Consider the following 20,269-nt stretch of genomic DNA (forward strand, 5'->3'; position numbering starts at 1 on the left):
TTGAAGGGATTATTCATAAATGACAATGTTATTCGTATAAAATTCGTGTTCAAAATATGTATTCAATGGCACAATCTAGTGGACCAACTATGTACTGCAAATCAGATTTTTTATTTCATGACGTATATTTCATGCGCCTGAAGTTTCATATTGTGCGCGGAAAATAAGTAGAGCTGTCTGGAGTTTATTGAATATTGAGCATTTTGGGGCATAGCTACGATGTTTAGCCCTCGTCCCACCCCTAGTTCAGGCCGAAGGCAGTCCTCAAGGGTCACCGGTAGAAAGAGTCTCGCCGGTACACCTACAGGGCTTCTCTTTTCCCCACGTAGGACGTCGTTAGCAGCGCGGTGAGTGTCCATGCTCCATCATGCCATTGCCAACAATGTATCTTGAGGCACAGTCACTAGTGGAGTGTTTTTAAACAACTGCTCGCCCTCTCATTTCCAGATCAACTCCCACGCGTGTGCAGAGCTACTCAACTTCAGAAGCACTCCACTTCGATGTCCAGACGTTTGGCTCTTCTCTACCTGTCAAAGTCATGGAGGCTTTGACAATGGCTGATGGTGGGTCATTGACTCTTTCCTGTTATTATCTCTCTGCGAGTCATACATGCTGTAGAGGTCATCCCGATCAATGCAGTCTGGCTGATGCTCTCTTCTCCCACGGGTTCTGTGTTTTGTGTCCCTCAGCCGATGACCAGATCTCTGTGAAGGTGGATGAGAGTGGCTGGGCCTGGATGGTGTGTGGAGAGAGACTGATCATCTGGAAGATCTGTCAGACTGCTGTTGCAAAGGTACAGTTCAGTAGGTCACACCGTAGCAAAACGCTTTGAAATGGAACACAATATGAGTGTTCGTTATTGGGCAAGTCCAGGTAGAACCCTACCTCTTTGTGTCACTCCGTTTCAACACTGGATACCCAACCCTGGTTGATAATGATGAGATATGCAACGCATTGATACAGTGTGTCCTATAATAACAAACATGGAGTGCCAATGAGTGAACCTTCTCTGTTGTGTCTCCTAGTTGTCAGTATGTAAGGGCCTCCAGCTGCCCACTAGTGAGTTTGCCTACTGTGCTGATCTCATCTCCATATCATCTCCCAGCCCTCTGGAGACTGCCACTGTTCAGGTAATCAATTACTCTATTACTAAACTATTCAACCTCCAAATGTGCGAAGAGTTCCCACCTGTCTGCCTAATGACTTAACTGTTAGCTGTTGAGCAGCTAGCCTGAGTGCCAGTGTCTTTCTGCTTTAGCCTACTTGTTGTTGTCTTGACAAGGCGTTCCTGACTGAGTAAGCTGGCACCCAGGCTAATAATCAGGAACAAATTAACTGAAATTCCAATCAACTCACTATCAGTCATGGTTGTTTACTGTTGTGGGTCTTTGTTTTGAATGCACAGTCTATCTCTGTCATGGCGGTGGCTCCGGAGGGAACAGCCCGGTTCTGGCCCAGTTTGGCCCACGAGGGGAGTTACACTGAGACTGTGGTCGACATGGGCGAAAACCTCTGCAACTTTGTTGTGGCTGTCAGGGTAAGTTGTTACGTTGTGGATGCATTGTTGTAGTTTTGAATACAGCGCTGCTCCTTAATCACAGGTAAAGGATGTTTAGAGCAGGTTCTCATTATTAGTTGATTAAAAATTACCAACAGATTGTGTGTAAAATTGTTGCATACAGATACATTTTGATCATATTTAGCTGATTAAATATTATGTGCTGTTGATTTCATCCCTCCTTCCTCTCCTCCCTCACCCCACCATCCCTCTCTTCCCTCAGGGGGGTAGTTTCATTGTGTCCTCCTATAGGGGCCAGTTGTTGCGTCTCAGGGCGGACCCTTCCGGAAAGCTGCTGCAGAGGGCGCTACAGCAGGGTCAGGGGGTGCTTTCCGGCATCGGACGCCGCGTCTCCAGCCTCTTTGGCATGCTTGCCCCGCTCACCAACAACAATGCACGTTTCTTCTAGTGTAGTCCTATGAATCCCCAAAATAAAGTCATTAGTGGGTAATATGATGATAACAACTCACATACCCTCTCCTCCCTGTATAGCTCCACAGTGTTCTGTGGGTGGGAGAGACAGGCTGCCTGTATACTCTGACCTCTTGTGGGCTCAGTAAATGGGAGGTGGATGAGGTCACAGAGCACCAGGTCCTCAGCTGGGACTCCAGCCGCGCTCTGAGGGAGAGTGTCGCCGACGCCATCTGGGTAAGCAGAACAACACTTTACATTAATGTTGTGTTGCGTTACTTTATGTCGGGTTGCGTTAAATCATGGTGCGTTACTTTGAGGTGAACTGTCCCCTTGAAGGACCACAACTACTGTATGGTTGTACGGGTAACTGCCAAAATAAAGGAAACACTTGAGTAAATGAAGGGATACAAAGCATGTGCTTCCTGAGTTAATCAAGGAATGAACGTACCATCATGCTTAGCCATTTTGGCTACCATGGCTAGAAGAAGATCTCTCAGTGACTTTGAAAGATGGGTCTCAAAGGTGCATAGGGTGTTTAAAGGGTGTGTGTGTGTCTCAGTCACCAGATCTCAACCCAATAGAACACTTATGGGAGATTCTGGAACGGCGCCTGAGACAGCGTTTTCCACCACCGTCAACAAAACACCAAATTATGGAATTTCTTGTGGAAGAATGGTGTCGCATCCCTCCAATAGAGTTCCAGACACTTGTAGAATCTATGCCAAGGTGCATTGACGCTGTTCTGGAGGCTCGTGGTGGCCCCTCACCCTATTAAGATACTTAAGTTGGTGTTTCCTTTATTTTGGCAGTTACCTGTAGATTTGATGATTTGTCCTGAAGGCATGTCCTGTTTTTTTTCTCTCGCCATCAATCAGGGGTCAGAGAGCAACTATGAGGAAATCAAGGAGGGAGTAAACGTTACCTACATGGACATGCAGCTCAGCCAGTAAGTCGAACTCTCATCTAGGTTTCTGGATGTGTATTTATCCCAGTGCATGATTTGATGTAATAGTCAGCTGGTGACTGTGACCTTGTGTGATTGGACACACTTTTGACTATAATTGTGTGTCCCAGGGATGGCCTGGTAGTGTTGGCAGCAACCTGGCACCCTTCAGATTCCCCCTGCCTGGCCTACTTCTGCCTGGTCACCCTGCTGGACAACGGCAACAACATCTCTGAGGAGCTCTCTGTGGAGGTCACCAAGTACAATCCCCCCTTCCAGGTCAGTCTTCACTCAACCCTGGAAATGGTGTATTATGGTTCATGAAATGTTTGGGGCATTTTAAAATTAGTTTGTAAGTGGCAATAGGTTCCCTAAGTAGACTTGCTCTGAATACGCTCAAGGCTTCATGCATTTCTACATTTCCTGCTCCACAAAAAGGAATGCTATTTTCCAGTCATGAAAATATCAACCATATTGGTCTTCCTACAGTTTACATTTGTCTAATGGTTACTATAATGTTATTCCCCTCAGAGTGAGGATGCCCTCCAGGCCATGAGGCTGGTGTTACCACGGGCCTCCAGCCCTGCTGCCTTCCTGTACAACGAGGAGCTGGTGTTTGCCTGCTCCACCGGTACAGGCAGAGGAGGTCTACCTGAGGAGAAGATCCCCTTCAACACACCTGGTGAGAGACATAGATAATGGACTCAAGGTTAGAGGACATTGGTTGCCTCTCAATAGTTTAAAGTTGGCCCCTTTCCTCGTCTCCTTTTCTTAATAAAAAAAGAAGAGGAAGAATTTAGAGACTGTTGACATGCACCCAATGTTTTAAAATGAATGGTATTGATGACTGAATGGTGTAGATGGCTACAACAACAGCTGTCAGTAATTCATAGTTATCATAATAATATCATCAACCTTGTCTTTGTAGATCATTATCCATTTTCATGAATGGTCAATTTGTATTTCATGTATGATAAACAATGTATCTCTGTAAGATTTGACTTGACTCGCCTCCCATGTTTCTATTCTCACCGCCCTCCTTCATCTCTCCAGGTGACCATCTGCGTGGTGGGGGCTGCTGTGCCAACCTGCCAGTGTTCTTCTCCCAGAACAGTGGTCTGGTGGCCGTGGTGGCCAGGGAGAGTGCCTCCATGCTGCCTGAGACCATGGAGGACTCCCTCTACTCCTCCCTGGCTGGGGCCGGCCCTGAGGTAGGGAGTAGAGGCAGATTTGAATTTAAAATGAAGCAGTGCTAGGTCTCTAATATGGAACTGGGTCATCTGACTTGTGTGTGTATAATGAGATTACATGAAATTGGTGAACGAGCAATGTTGTTATTATTTTTACATAATTGGTGAGTACACATTGTTTTATGACGTGTACATTATTTCTGAATTCACACATTGGTTTCAAGGCAACTGCTATGGAGACTCCGACTAGGATGGAGCCTGTAGCGCAAGAGGACAAAACCAAACTCCTAAAAGCAGCATTCCTGCAGTTCTGTCGGTAAGTCTGCAGAAAGATTGTGTGACGTTGGCCCCAATTGCTGAAGTTTGACTTTTATTGACAGTGACACAGAACTCCTTTGTGAAACAATGGAATTTGTTTGTTCCTCCCCTGAAAAGATGTCCCTGTGTTGAGGACGATGTGGATTTAGGTCTGTGTAATTACTTGCTCTCTGTGATTGCATCTGCCCTGTTGTTGGTAATCTAGAGCAGCTGTTACTGCCAAATGAGGATGCAGGGCTCTGTGAGAGTTGTTTACAGAAAGAGAGAGTGAGCGTTTGGTAGTGAGTGTTTGAAAGAGTGTACATGTAGACAGAGAGTGAATGGGGTGTGTACAGTTGAAATGAGTACCACTAAGCAATTATGTGAAATGATTTGATGATTTTTCAGGAATTACCTGGTTAAATGATCTAAGCAATAAACATTGATACTATTGAGTTTACCTTATAATGTTGTGAGTAAAACATGACTGTTCTGTTTGTCAGGAATGATCTGGTGGGGGCCCAGACCATGACAGACGAGCTGTTCCCCCCGGAGGGGGACGGAGACGGGGAGGTGGGCGGGGATCTGGACCTGGTGGTGACCCGGATCAACCTGGACCTGGTGGACGACTACCCAGCCTCAGACCCCCGCTGGGCAGAGTCTGTCCCTGACGGTGGGAGGGAGGGAGGGAGGGGAAGGAGAAGAGAACAGAAAAAGAGGGAGAGAAATGTAGACAGGCGAAGACATGGAAACCTGTAGTTATTTTCTATCAAAATGATTGAATATATTGTTCCACATAGAAGTGACCTTTTGTCTGTGTTGTCGTTGCCAGAGAATTCTGGCTTCCCCCTGACCTCCCTCATCATCCTCCACCAGTTAGAGGACAAGATGAAGGCCCACGGCTGCTTCATGGACTTCCTGCTACAGGTGGGCCACCTGCATAGAAATATATTTCATTCTCGAATAATCCAGAATAATTCTAATCCTGTGGGCCACCTGCATAGAAATATATTTAAATTCCGCTTAATCCGGATTAATTATAATCCTATGGGTCACCGTGGGATTGGGCTTTACTACAGGGCTCCTCACAAATTCATGAATACAGATCGATATGTCATGACTGAGTTCAAGAACCTTACCTCATTACTCCCCACCCCTGTTTCTTACTCTCGTCCACTTGCTCCCTCCCCCACTCCATCTCCCCTCCCCCAGGTGGGTCTCCTGGACCGGCTGGGCCAGACCGCAGTGCGCTCATCTCCCATGGCGACGCGCCTGTTGCTGTGCGAGCACGCCGAGAAGCTACAGGCGGCCATGACACTGAAGAACCACCACACCAAAAACAGCGAGCTGGTCAATCGCGCCATCCTCACTGCCTTGAGGAAGAGCGATGCAACCGTGTCCACTAGCCTCACGGCTGCAGACGTCTTCTTCAGAGAGGTGACAATGACCGAGATAATATCCCCAGCAGAGTTGGGGTCTGGTGACAATGACAGAGATAATATCCCCAGCAGAGTTGGGGTCTTCACACTATTCACATGCAATTTAGATGATTTGAGATTCCAATTCAAATCATCAAATAATTTTGTCAATGCCAAAACATTAGCTTTGGGATTGTGGGAAGCTTCTGTCTTATGCCTCAGGTGAGGTTATTAAGGTCTGTGTGAATGTTTGTGTAGGTGTCTCAGATCTCCTCAGTCTTTGAGTGTCTACTAGAAGAGGAGGAGAGGACTCTGAAGGAGAACCCTGTGGATTCAGTGAAGTGGGCTGAAGTGGTGCTCAGTGTCAACACCATCATCAAGGTACACAACACAATCCGTGCAGGCTCTCTGTATCCACATCCATATTGTTAGTCACGTATTCTCCCATGCATGTGTATGGTTGCCTTTTGATCATATGGTGTGCTATATATAAATATATACAGTACCAGTCAAAAGTTTGGACACCTACTCATTCAAGGGTTTTTCTTAATTTTTACTATTTTCTACATTGTAGAATAATAGTGAAGACATCAAAATTATGAAATAACACATGGAATCATGTAGTAACCAAAAAAGTGTTAAACAAATCAAAATATATTTTATATTTGAGATTCTTCAAATATCCACCTTTTGCCTTGATGACAGTTTTGCACACTTTTGGCATTCTCTCAACCAGCTTCACCTGGAATGCTTTTCCAACAGTCTTGAAGGAGTTCCCACATATGCTGAGCACTTGTTGGCTGCTTTTCCTTTACTCTGCAGTCCGACTCATCCCAAACCATCTCAATTTGGTTGAGGTCGGGGGACTGTGGAGGCCAGGTCATCTGATGCAGCACTCCATCACTCTCCTTCTTGGTAAAATAGCCCTTACACAGCCTGGAGGTGTGTTGGGTCATTTTCCTGTTGAAAAACAAATGATAATCCCACTAAGACCAAACCAGATGGGATGGCATATCGCTGCAGAATGCTGTGGTAGCCATGCTGGTTGTGTGCCATGAATTCTAAATAAATCACAGACAGTGTCACCAGCAAAGCACCCCCACACCATAACACCTCCTCCTCCATGCTTTACGGTGGGAAATACACATGCGGAGATCATCCGTTCACCCACACCGTGTCTCACAAAGACACAGCGGTTGGAACGAAAAATCTCAAATTTGGACTCCAGAACAAAGGACACATTTCCACCGGTCTAATGTCCATTGCTCGTGTTTCTTGGCCCAAGCAAGTCTCTTCTTCTTATTGGTGTCCTTTAGCAGTGGTTTCTTTGCAGCAATTCGACCATGAAGGCCTGATTCACACAGTCTCCTCTGAACAGTTGATGTTGAGATGTGTCTGTTACTTGAACTCTGTGAAGCATTTATTTGGGCTGCAATTTCTGAGGCTGGTAACTCTAATGAACTTATCTTGTCTTCCGTTCCTGTGGCGGTCCTCATGAGAGCCAGTTTCATCATAGCGCTTGATGGTTTTTGCGACTGCACTTGAAATGTTCCATATTGACTGACCTTCATGTCTTAAAGTAATGATGGACTGTCATTTCTCTTTGCTTATTTGAGCTGTTCTTGCCATAATATGGACTTGGTCTTTTACCAAATAGGGCTATCTTCTGTATACCCCCCCCCCCCCCCCCCACCTTGTCACAACACAACTGATTGGCTCAACCGCATCAAACGCATTAAGAAGGAAAGAAATTCCACAAATTAACTTTATATAAGGCACACCTGTTAATTGAAATGAATTCCAGGTGACTACCTCATGAAGCTGTTTGAGAGAAGGGTGGCTATTTGAAGAATCTCAAACATAACATATATTTTGATTTGTTAAACACTTTTTTGGTTACTACATTATTCCATATGTGTTATTTCATAGTTTTGATGTATTCACTATTATTCTACAATGTAGAAAATAGTAAAAATATGAGTAAGTGTTCTAAAACTTTTGACCGGTAGTGTATGTCATGTTGCGTGTGAGGTTGTATTTCTTGTGATGGCACAGTCAGTAATATGTGTATGTTTGTGTGTTGTATTCCAGGAAATGCTGCAGGCTGCTGGTCAGTACAGAGACACCAAGGCCTCACTGTACAGAGCCTCAGAGAGCGCCCCTGCTGAACCAGAATACATCCCATGGACCGGTATGTTCCCTGTTCAACACACACACTCATAATAATCTAAAGCAACTTCTTGTAACGTCTTGTCTCCTTTTATTAATGTCAACTGATCTGAATAGACAGGATAGGTGAAAGTGATATGCTAGATGCCTATCACTGCGATGGAGAAGAATTGAGAAGAGCCTCCCAAACATAAGACAATTGAGATGTGCCCTTAATCTCCAAACCTCTCTCTCTCTCTCCACAGCCTCTAGCGGTCTGGGCGGGGTGCGCACCGTCATCGCCCGCCAGCACGAGGTGATCCTGCGCGACGTGTACCCTCACGCCGACTCGGAGCTGCGCAACGGCCTGAACGAGCAGCTGGCGGCGCTGCTGGACGTGCTCCTGGGAGGCTACGTGGCCCAGCTGACCTCACTGAGACCGGGCCGGCCGGGCCAGCAGGACCGCTACAACACCCTGGAGATGGAGTACACGCAACGCCGCTCTGAGCTGCTCGCACCACTGTGTGAGTGGAGATTGAACACAAAATACAGGGCAGCCATTTTGGCTTGAATATTTGGTTCCCGGGTGAAGCCATTTTGGATTATGAAGAATTTTTATCAGACATCAAGTCTGATTCCTTTCAGTGGGATTATAATAATAATAATAATATGCCATTTAGCAGACGTTACACATTTTGTAGCTAAATGTAGCTGATATTTTTCATAAATTATAAGTCTGACTGCTAATTGCATCCATTATAAAGGTATTATGTACACTTAAATAATATTAAGGGTGTTACTAACTTTTCCTTGTGCTCCAGTGGAGCTGGGTCAGTACCAGTGGGTGGCGGCGCTGGCAGAGAAGTACTGTGACTTTGACATCCTGGTCCAGATGTGTGAATTGACTGACAACCAGAACAGACTGCAGCACTACATGGCCAAGTTCGCCGACCAGGTTAGACTAAAACCAGGGTGGTGTTCATTAGGTGGAAAACTTTTGAAATGGGGAGGTACTACTTTAACAGGTCCAATAAAAACAGATTTTTGTTGTTGTTGCAAAATGTGTTGCTACTGTGTGCCATACTGAACACGGCCCAATTGTATCACTGGTGTTTTATCAAATCTGGCACTAACGAGGGATATGTGCATGTTACATTTCATTCATTTAGCAGATGCTCTTATTCAGAGCGACTTACAGGAGCAATTAGGGTTAAGTGCCTTGCTCAAGGGCACATCGACAGATTTTCACCTAGTCGGCTCAGGGATTCGAACCAGCAATCTTTTGGTTATTGGCCCAACGCTCTTAACCGCTAGGCTACATGCCGTTACTCAGACTGTAAATGCTACTCAGACTGCGCATGTAAATCATATATTGATACCCATTATGGGATAACATTTTTGTTATTTCTCAAGCTAAGACTAGAATTCCATAGATGCTGCGTATCATTTAATTTCCATGTCACTTCCTGTAGAACTTTGCGGACTTCCTGTTCCGCTGGTACATGGAGAAGGGGAAGCGGGGCAAGCTGCTCTCCCAGCCCGTCGCCCAGCACCAGCAACTGGCCAGCTTCCTGCAGTCCCATGAACACCTCAGCTGGCTGCACCACATCCACGTCCATGATTTCAGCAGCGTAGGTGGAACACACAGTCACACACTCACTCACGCACACACATCAGTTGACCTTAGTAGCTAACTTGTGAACATGCCGCTTCGTATGAGAATACATTGTTTGGCAGCTACATAGTGTCGTTTCTGATGATATTTATTTGACCGTCTCTCTTTCTACTCTCCAGGCCCACAAAACCCTGTATGACCAGGCCAACATGGAGACACGTTACTTTGTGAAGAAGAAGACCCTGTTGGCTCTCAGTAAACTGACTGCCCTGGCATCAGACATGCCTGAGGCTGTGTTGAAGAAACGAGTAGATGGTAAGGGGCTACTTGAGATACTGCTGCTAAATTCTGACTCACTTAAATCATACATTATTGTCAATGGGAGTTATGAACATGTATTTTAAATTGGTATATTTTTAACTGTTTTATTATTTAGCCCTAAGACAACAGACATTGTTTGATGCAGGGTGTCCGCTGTAGGGTGTCCGCTGTAGGGTGTCCAATTGTTGAGTTCTGCAGGGATATCACCAGTGTTTTCTTTGTCATCCTACAGACATGGTAGAGCAGGAGCGGTTCCTGCTGCACCAGGAGACTCTGCCCAAACAGCTGCTGGAGGAGAAACAGCAGAGCCCAGACACCATGCCCCTGCTCAGCGCTCACAACCTTATTCATGTGAGAACACACATCAGTGGACCACACACACCTCCCTTACACTCACATTACCACATAACCCAACACAGACAACCTTATCAATGCACCATTATAAACTGGGTGGTTCGAGCCCTGAATGCTGATTTTCTGACAAGGCGGAGTGTTGCACCGTGCCTAAGAACAGCCATTAGCTGTGGTATATTGGCCAAATACCACACCCCCTCATGCCTTATTGCTTAAGTAGACCACACACGCACAGTCGCACAACCAGTAACTCTCTACATACAGTGGGGGAAAAAAGTATTTAGTCAGCCACCAATTGTGCAAGTTCTCCCACTTAAAAAGATGAGAGAGGCCTGTAATTTTCATCATAGGTACACGTCAACTATGACAGACAAAATGAGAAAAAAATAATCAGGAAAATCACATTGTAGGATTTTTTATGAATATATTTGCAAATTATGGTGGAAAATAAGTATTTGGTCAATAACAAAAGTTTCTCAATACTTTGTTATATACCCTTTGTTGGCAATGACACAGGTAAAACGTTTTCTGTAAGTCTTCACAAGGTTTTCACACACTGTTGCTGGTATTTTGGCCCATTCCTCCATGCAGATCTCCTCTAGAGCAGTGATGTTTTGGGGCTGTCGCTGGGCAACACGGACTTTCAACTCCCTCCAAAGATTTTCTATGGGGTTGAGATCTGGATACTGGCTAGGCCACTCCAGGACCTTGAAATGCTTCTTACGAAGCCACTCCTTCGTTGCCCGGACGGTGTGTTTGGGATCATTGTCATGCTGAAAGACCCAGCCACGTTTCATCTTCAATGCCCTTGCTGATGGAAGGAGGTTTTCACTCAAAATCTCACGATACATGGCCCCATTCATTCTTTCCTTTACACGGATCAGTCGTCCTGGTCCCTTTGCAGAAAAACAGCCCCAAAGCATGATGTTTCCACCCCCATGCTTCACAGTAGGTATGGTGTTCTTTGGATGCAACTCAGCATTCTTTGTCCTCCAAACACGACGAGTTGAGTTTTTACCAAAAAGTTCTATTTTGGTTTTATCTGACCATATGACATTCTCCCAATCCTCTTCTGGATCATCCAAATGCACTCTAGCAAACTTCAGACGGGCCTGTACATGTACTGGCTTAAGCAGGGGGACACGTCTGGCACTGCAGGATTTGAGTCCCTGGCGGCGTAGTGTGTTACTGATGGTAGGCTTTGTTACTTTGGTCCCAGCTCTCTGCAGGTCATTCACTAGGTCCCCCCGTGTGGTTCTGGGATTTTTGCTCACCGTTCTTGTGATCATTTTGACCCCACGGGGTGAGATCTTGCGTGGAGCCCCAGATCGAGGGAGATTATCAGTGGTCTTGTATGTCTTCCATTTCCTAACAATTGCTCCCACAGTTGATTTCTTCAAACCAAACTGCTTACCTATTGCAGATTCAGTCTTCCCAGCCTGGTGCAGGTCTACAATTTTGTTTCTGGTGTCCTTTGATAGCTCTTTGGTCTTGGCCATAGTGGAGTTTGGAGTGTGACTGTTTGAGGTTGTGGACAGGTGTCTTTTATACTGATAACAAGTTCAAACAGGTGCCATTAATACAGGTAACGAGTGGAGGACAGAGGAGCCTCTTAAAAAAGAAGTTACAGGTCTGTGAGAGCCAGAAATCTTGCTTGTTTGTAGGTGACCAAATACTTATCTTCCACCATAATTTGCAAATAAATTCATTAAAAATCCTACAATGTGATTTTCTGGATTTTTTTTTCTCAATTTGTCTGTCATAGTTGACATGTACCTATGATGAAAATTACAGGCCTCTCTCATCTTTTTAAGTGGGAGAACTTGCACAATTGGTGGCTGACTAAATACTTTTTTTCCCCACTGTAAATCCACATACCTGCAACCACACAGACACACGATGACAATAAAACGCATACATCTATCCTCCCTGTCACCAACTGAACCCCAAAATGGACTGACCTCATTCTTCTCTTTTCTCACCAGCTGTATATTTGTGATGACAACCGACGAGCCAATGAGTATGACTTCAAGAAGGCTCTTGATCTGCTGGAGTACATAGACGAGGTAGTCCTACTGCCGCTAGCATGAATCAGTAGCTCAGGGTTGATTTAATCAGGTCTGTTGGGGATCAGAGTTCACTGATATGGGCCATATTCTTGTTGCAGGAGGACGCGGTGGACATTGCGGGACTCAAGTGTGAGATCTTCTGCAAGGCCCTCAAGAAAGATGAGTAAGTACTGCTCAGTGGTCCTAATCGTTCTAATATCTCTCTCTTACTCCCTTTCTTGCTCATTTCTTAATTCCAAATTTGAAAGGATTTGATAGGTGTAAATACACTGTTTGACACTTATCTTACATTTTTGTTATTTGTTTACGTTGTCAATGCGCTTTATATAGTAAATGCAATTAATTAATAAGCATTATTGTTATTACGGTAAATTTGCATTGAACTTCGTTTCCGCTGTGTTGCTCACAGCTGGTCGTCTGCTGATGGGAATGATGACCCTCTGGAGGCAGCCAAGGACAGCATCTTTGTCAAGATCCTCCTCAAGCTCATACAAGAAGGTTAGCACTGCAGTAGCCATTTTGTCTCTGTGTCTGACCAAAGGAGTTTACTGTATTCTCATCAGTTAATTTCTTCGTAAACAACACATTTCAAAGGTTACTTGAGATATTTTGGAGATTGCTGAATTGTTATAATATTTTTGTATTAATTACAGAATATTGAAAAAGGTATTGAGTGTCACTGCTCTGTTTATTTACCTCTTTAAGACCATTCCAACCTATTCAGAATGTGTTCTCTTTTTGTTTTCCAGGCGTTCCTCTACAGACCTACCTTCCTGACGTCAAAGACCTTCTTCAGGTGGACGAGATGGAGGCTTTGAAATCAAAGCCCACTTTTGAGTTTGTCCTGCGGGCCAACTATGAACATTACCTGCAAGCACAAATCTGATGACCCCTGACCCCTTTCACAACTACATCTCCCAGGTTGCACTTGGTTTGTTCCTTACTTTCAATTTTTACTGTTTGTTTGACAAAAAGATAAAGTGTTGCGTCTTCTAAATAAATTTCATATTTCCGTAAATGTTCTATTCTTTTGATTTTGGCTTTCACAAAAGACTGCTTTAAGTTTTTGAAAAACAAAATATATTGTTTTATTTTCTTACCTCAATAACCTGGAAAAAGGCAACATCTCCAATACAGCTATATCTCCTGTGATAATTGCTTGAGTAAAAGTCAGGAGAGTAAGTGTCATGGATTCAACTGGAGCTGTTAGGCTAGGACCAAATGGATGAAACAGCACACACCTCATGGAAAATATACCTATACTAACCGCTCAGAATTAACACAACATCCAACTCAACAACAAGCCACACTCATTGAGTAACATGCCATAATAGGCTATTGGATTTCTGCAGCAAGCCATTGGGTGGTGTAGCCTACATTGCCAACTGTATTGAGTTCTTGTTTAAATAGCGGGGCCTGACTCCTCAAGTGTCTCTCTCTCCAACCCTTAGAGGAGTCTGCAACTGATCCACTTTCACTGATGGCAGAAGCAGATGGCCTCTGTGTCTTGTCCTAAAAATAGAAAATGGAGGTTAAATTAGGGACATACACAATAAATGACTGCCACTGCCTTTATGGGGGGGGGGGAATTGAAAGTTCAGTTGCCCTATATGGGGGGATTGAAAGAACACCCTCAGAGAAAGTGTGCCAATTGCTTTTGATGGGCTTCTAAGCATACTTTTTCAAACCTTGTCAATATTCTTGATTGACTATCTTGAGTAGTTGTCATATGGATGCTGACTAACTACTTGGTAGAAACTTTCACTGATCTTTGACAGTTTGTTTGTGTGAGAGCTCTAGGTTTGGTAGCCAGGCTTCTACTGAATATTTTATCACAGGACTTCCTGTTTGGCTTGTAGAATGCCTTCATGGATGGTGGGGGTTGTGTATAGTTGGTATGGATATTACATTTATGAGCCTGAGTATTGCTCCCATGTGGCATAGTTGGTAGAGCAAGGCGCTTGCAACGCCAGGGTTGTGGGTTTGATTCCCACAGGAGACCAGTACCAAAATGTATGCACGCACTACTGTAAGTCGCTCTGGATAAGAGCGTCTGCTAAATGACAAATGTAAGAATGTTAATATTGGTATATGAAGTAGGATATCCCATGAATGACAATAACATGCCTATCAAAGCTCAAATAAATTATAGGGACCAATGGAAGTTGGATGCAATTTTTTAAATGCAATTTTAAGCATTTTTTGTTTTACTAAAATAACTTTCCACAAGCACAATTAGTTGGATACCTTGGCAGTGATGAGTTAGCAGTTGGACAACCATATCAGAGTTTATAGACGCTTCTTTTAAACGCTGGGGCTACAAAAAAGGAATTCTCCATGCCTTGGTGGCTGGCTGCAGCTGTTCGACTGCATGGCTAGGGTCTTATCTGCTTTCACCCACCCCCTGTTCAGAGAAACTAGACCATGGCCACTGTAGTCAATGCGGAAGTTACAAGTGACCACACAAGAAACACCCCCATCTCAAACTTGACACAACTTCCCCCCTCTCTACTTGCTGTTGTTGATGCTGCAGAATAAAGTCAGTGTTAAATCATGACCCTTGTGAAAAGTTTGAGAGAGTTCTTAATGGCAGAAAGTTTCAAACTTTTTGTAGAAAAATATTACTGTAGACTAACAGTTACACTTAAACACATTTTTGAGAGACAATTCCCCCCAAAAGATGCTATACTTAAAATGTTCTTATCAATTAAAATAACATGCATCTGACAAAGAACCGGGTAAAACACACTGAGATATGCACTGTTTAACTTGTAGTGTTCCATTAAACAACCTTTATAAAATCGCACCTGCTCAAGCTGTAAAGTAATCAACATAAACCAATAAAATAACATTAACAGAATATTGGCTACCTTGACGAGATGCGCTCGGAAAGCAAGTCATTTGCAAAGAGAGATTAAAAAAATTAATAAAGCCACAATCAATATCCTTGTATTATTGAATGATTTGGCACTGCATGCTGTCATAGAACGAGGAATAAAAATGTGTGTAGTCCTGCGTCGAAGCGCGCCTGTGTTCAAAATGCCATGCAGGAGTCCGACGGATTACACCTCTCGGCTCTCCATACACGGGCCGAGCGCTACAGTTTGGATTCGGGACTACCTCTCCATATATGGACCGTCCTGCGCATTACGAAGTGCGACCCTGAGCTCTTTAGCGCTCGTCTACGGGAGTGTTCGGTGCGCACCCGTCCCAAGAACCAAATATGGATGGGGGGGTCGGGAGAATTCCTGTGGAATAGATGGGCATTCCTAATGGTTGTCAGGAGACGAAAAAAGGTGGATGGCGTCGGGTATATAAGGTTGACGGTGGTTGCTGTCAGTCCTTAGCTGGAACCAGCAGTGGTAAAGTTCTGCAACTGAGCTTCTTCTAAAAGAAAACCAGGTAAGAGAACGGGTCCGTGGAATATTAGACCGCACTGCTGCACGAGGGAACAGCATTGAGGTCAATACGAGGAGTGGATTTTTCTCTCTCTCTGGGACATTACATCATGGACTCTGGATAACGAATTAAACAAATCAAAGATAATCAACACAGTATTGTGACAGGCAGTGAAACTTGGCAGCCAACCTCCGGCTCAGTTTAACTTCTAGCCTACTTTCGTAAACTAAACAGATTTCACCTGGCTGTCAAATTATTATTATGATAATAGAAGAGATTTGATTGAATTTGATTTGATACATAAGTCTACCTGCACAATGTAGGCTAATGCATGCATGTTAAACATTGTTGATTTAATTTATAAATGATAATTGGTCTTTGAGATACAATTATTTCAAATTACATTTTGGTAGTTCATTTTATTTATTAAAATAATGTAAGACAAAATATTGAATAGGCCTACTGGATATTGGGAAACCTGTTATGTCAGGAGGTGAGAGCGAGATAACTTTGTATTGAATCAAAAGTTCCTGGAACGACTGCATCACATGCTTATAGGCTACCCTATATGATAGGTTACCCAATATGTGTATTGATAGTCGATCTATTTAACCAGATTATCGACAGGTTTATAGTGCGTTACCTGAAATCCTTATTAATAGAAAACGTATATGTAATGCAAAATGATTCCAGGGAACGATTTTTTAAATGTTTGTGGTTAATGTGTCATGTGTAGCCTAACGTTATCATGCTCACTTTGGTAAAATGACGCAGACTACAGTGTCAGACCACCGTGTCATATTTAAGCAATAAGGCCTGAGGGGGTGTGGTATATGGCCAATATACCACGGCTAAGGGATGTTCTTCTGCACAATGCAACGTGGATTGCCTGGACACAGTCCTTAGCTGTAGTATATTGGCTATATACCACAAACCCCCGAGGTGCCTTATTGCTATTATAAACTCGTTACCAACTAATTTTTTTTTGTCATACCTGTGTCATCCAGGAGCCAAACTCCCCGGTTTATAATTATATCTACAGCTCTAACCTGTTTATTTGAGGCGTCAAGTAGGCCAGGGTTTCTCCAACTTTTTTGCGTCCCCAATTCCTACTTTAGAGTGCGATAAATAAATACCATACAAGCAGTTTTACTATGACTTCTGCAGTGCATGGCCATGGGGCAGAGAACGAATTCTGCAATATAAAGCTTAAATATTGCATTTATGTTGCAAACAAGATTTTGGGGCAATACAATAATAATTGAGTTGAAATGTTTTATCATTGATGGAGTACTGTGGATACCAATACCCCTTTGAGTCTCCCAGGCTCATGTAGTGCATCTAACAGGGGTGTCAAACTCATTCCATGGAGGGCCTAGTGTCTGCAGGTTTTAGTTTTTTCCTTTCAATTCAGCCCTAGACAAACAGGTGAAGTGAGTTCTTTACTAATTAGTGACCTTAATTCATCAATCAAGGACAAGGGAGGAGTGAAAACCCGCAGACACTCGGCCCTCCGTGGAATGAGTTTGACACCTGAGTGTTAAGAACATAAATTGTGGACCCCACTTTGGGAACCACTGATGTAGGCAACCTAATATGTCTGATGGGATTCTCGGTCAACTCTCAGTGTAATGTTATTAATTCTGTGGGAAAATGGGCATACATGATGCATCAGCAATCCATCCGAAAGTATCGTTTTTACGCACAGAATGTCGTTTTCACGAATAGAATGTCAGTGAGAGATCTTGTAGTAAGTAGGCTACTTACAGTATACTGTATGATAAACGTGTGTTCCTTTTGCACCTTGTCTCAGAACCCACCAAGATGTGTGACGACGACGAGACTACCGCTCTTGTGTGCGACAATGGCTCCGGCCTGGTCAAGGCTGGCTTCGCCGGCGACGACGCCCCCAGGGCTGTCTTCCCCTCCATTGTCGGTCGCCCTCGTCACCAGGTACGTAAAAGCACCACTCCTTGGTATGGATAGTTATGTGAATGAAGGCGCCATACCTTGTTTCATGATATAGCCTACTAGGATATCCAAAGTACAAACATATGCGTAAAAAGCATATTGGCAAATATATACGAATTCAAGTTCAAAAATGCATTTAGGTATAGTTTACTAGTGCTAACGTGTAATGTGTCAGGTGTGACGTGCCGTTTTAGTGTCCAAGGTGTAGTGTACCGTTAGATTATAATGTGCAATTGTTAGGCGTGTGCGCCATGTCTTCGCGGGTGTCTCAATGGGCTTGTTCTGTCTCTTCCAGGGTGTGATGGTGGGTATGGGTCAGAAGGACTCCTACGTAGGAGATGAAGCTCAGAGCAAGAGGGGTATCCTGACCCTGAAGTATCCCATCGAGCACGGTATCATCACTAACTGGGACGACATGGAGAAGATCTGGCACCACACCTTCTACAACGAGCTGCGCGTTGCCCCCGAGGAGCACCCCACCCTGCTCACTGAGGCCCCCCTGAACCCCAAGGCCAACAGAGAGAAGATGACACAGATCATGTTCGAGACCTTCAACGTTCCCGCCATGTATGTGGCCATCCAGGCTGTCCTGTCTCTGTACGCTTCTGGTCGTACCACCGGTAAGAACTTGCCCTACGCGCGCCTTTTACGCACACAACCTGTTATTTGTATTTCAAGTTGTTGATGGTTGGGTTGTCTGCTTTACTGAATGGTGGTGTTTTTTGTGTTTAGGTATTGTGCTGGACTCCGGTGATGGTGTGACCCACAACGTCCCCATCTATGAGGGTTACGCTCTCCCCCACGCCATCATGCGTCTGGATTTGGCTGGTCGCGATTTGACTGACTACCTCATGAAGATCCTGACCGAGCGTGGCTACTCTTTCGTCACAACCGGTGAGCATGAACTTTTTGTTTTTACACAGAAATGCTTGTTTGATCATTTTCAAGTATTAGAACGTTGTACGCACAAAAGCGCAAGACGCACGGGGATATACTTATACACATTAACGGAAATGTCTCATTTCAGCCGAGCGTGAGATCGTGCGTGACATTAAGGAGAAGCTGTGCTATGTCGCCCTGGACTTCGAGAACGAAATGGCCACCGCAGCCTCCTCCTCCTCCCTGGAGAAGAGCTACGAGCTTCCCGACGGTCAGGTCATCACCATCGGTAACGAGCGTTTCCGTTGCCCAGAGACCCTCTTCCAGCCTTCCTTCATTGGTGCGTATTTGCCGTTATAGGCCTATAATATAATCCAACATAAAATCTTCGGCCTAAAGAGTGGTTAAATAATAATATTGATATTTGTACACCTGCACAGGTATGGAGTCCGCTGGTATTCATGAGACTGCCTACAACAGCATCATGAAGTGCGACATTGACATCCGTAAGGACCTGTACGCCAACAATGTGCTTTCCGGTGGTACCACGATGTACCCTGGTATTGCTGACCGTATGCAGAAGGAGATCACTGCCCTGGCCCCCAGCACCATGAAGATCAAGGTAATTACAAATAAACTATACTTTTACGCACACTAAAATAGTTATAAGAGATGCCATAGGTCTGCATAATTGTGTCATTGTCAATGTGTTACCTGTGTTACCTATGGTACCCAGTATCTAATCGTGCTTTTCTCACTTGGCATAGATCATTGCCCCACCTGAGCGTAAATACTCCGTCTGGATCGGTGGCTCCATCCTGGCTTCCCTGTCCACTTTCCAGGCAATGTGGATCACCAAGCAGGAGTACGACGAGGCAGGCCCCAGCATTGTTCACCGCAAGTGCTTCTAAATGCATTGTCAACATCTCGCTCAAGATCCAAGCAACAACGGCACACCGCCTTGCGATCAAGGGACAACTTTATACAACTGTTACATTGTAACAGCGAAAGCTCAGCAAAACGGAGAGAATGACGTCAACATCACGACGTGTGAGGAAAAAATACCAACATGTGAATGTAAAATGTACATAAATGTTATTTATTGATATAGTCCATCATTTGGTATTTTTTGGTGAGCACAGTCTGTTTCGGGGACAAGCAAGAGGGACAGAGGGTGACCACAACGTTGTTTTCTCTGGTTACCCGATATTGGCTCAGAAGTACGTGCCATCTGTACTCGAGGCAAAACATATAAACTACTAACCATCAAGAGATCCACATAGGAAATAAAAAACATCTATTTTCAAACGTGTTTCTGTTCTTTTGTTCTTTTGAGGTGCATTACAACACAATCAACACTTAAAATAGGCCTTAAAAAGTGCCTATATGGTGTGAGTTTTATGATGCGCAACCGTTAAAAACCCATTAGGGCAAAGATGAACTCCCTTTTTGGCACACAGCATCATAAATAGCCTACACATTATGAGACACTTTAAATTTGGATGCCTTTCAATGTTTTGAAGAACAAGGGCCAATATGACTGCCTGGAACTGGAAGGACAAACAATGAGCTCAAGTAGGCCTACAAGTGTTTAAATAAACTGTTCTTAACGTCCCTGAAGAAACAAACAATGTCATGGATATAAGACTATAAATCATTGAGCAGACCTCCTTTGTGATATTAACTCTATTTT

General features: G+C 44.2%; 2 protein-coding genes across 2 annotated transcripts; both read left to right on the forward strand.

The window, feature by feature from the left end:
• The first annotated feature begins 131 nt into the window (after nucleotides 1-131).
• On the forward strand, nucleotides 132-13,342 carry LOC311130908 (nuclear pore complex protein Nup133-like). The gene is made up of 26 exons (XM_084163721.1): nucleotides 132-347; nucleotides 448-563; nucleotides 690-793; nucleotides 1,026-1,130; nucleotides 1,406-1,537; nucleotides 1,782-1,952; nucleotides 2,051-2,206; nucleotides 2,848-2,918; nucleotides 3,047-3,194; nucleotides 3,447-3,597; nucleotides 3,969-4,126; nucleotides 4,330-4,421; nucleotides 4,906-5,075; nucleotides 5,235-5,329; nucleotides 5,615-5,839; nucleotides 6,079-6,201; nucleotides 7,912-8,011; nucleotides 8,235-8,492; nucleotides 8,790-8,923; nucleotides 9,441-9,599; nucleotides 9,763-9,898; nucleotides 10,137-10,255; nucleotides 12,244-12,324; nucleotides 12,426-12,490; nucleotides 12,737-12,825; nucleotides 13,077-13,342. The coding sequence occupies exons 1-26, from the start codon at nucleotides 220-222 to the stop codon at nucleotides 13,211-13,213; spliced, it is 3,423 nt and encodes a 1,140-aa protein (XP_084019847.1). The 5' UTR covers nucleotides 132-219; the 3' UTR covers nucleotides 13,214-13,342.
• Nucleotides 13,343-15,689: 2,347 nt separating this feature from the next.
• Nucleotides 15,690-19,760, forward strand: LOC311131480 (actin, alpha skeletal muscle 2-like). The gene is made up of 7 exons (XM_084164501.1): nucleotides 15,690-15,729; nucleotides 17,540-17,679; nucleotides 17,993-18,317; nucleotides 18,430-18,591; nucleotides 18,725-18,916; nucleotides 19,017-19,198; nucleotides 19,344-19,760. The coding sequence occupies exons 2-7, from the start codon at nucleotides 17,551-17,553 to the stop codon at nucleotides 19,485-19,487; spliced, it is 1,134 nt and encodes a 377-aa protein (XP_084020627.1). The 5' UTR covers nucleotides 15,690-15,729; nucleotides 17,540-17,550; the 3' UTR covers nucleotides 19,488-19,760.
• Nucleotides 19,761-20,269: the final 509 nt, after the last annotated feature.

This window comes from Coregonus lavaretus, assembly GCF_964263955.1.
Source record: "Coregonus lavaretus genome assembly, chromosome: 6".
Lineage (NCBI taxonomy): Eukaryota > Metazoa > Chordata > Actinopteri > Salmoniformes > Salmonidae > Coregonus > Coregonus lavaretus.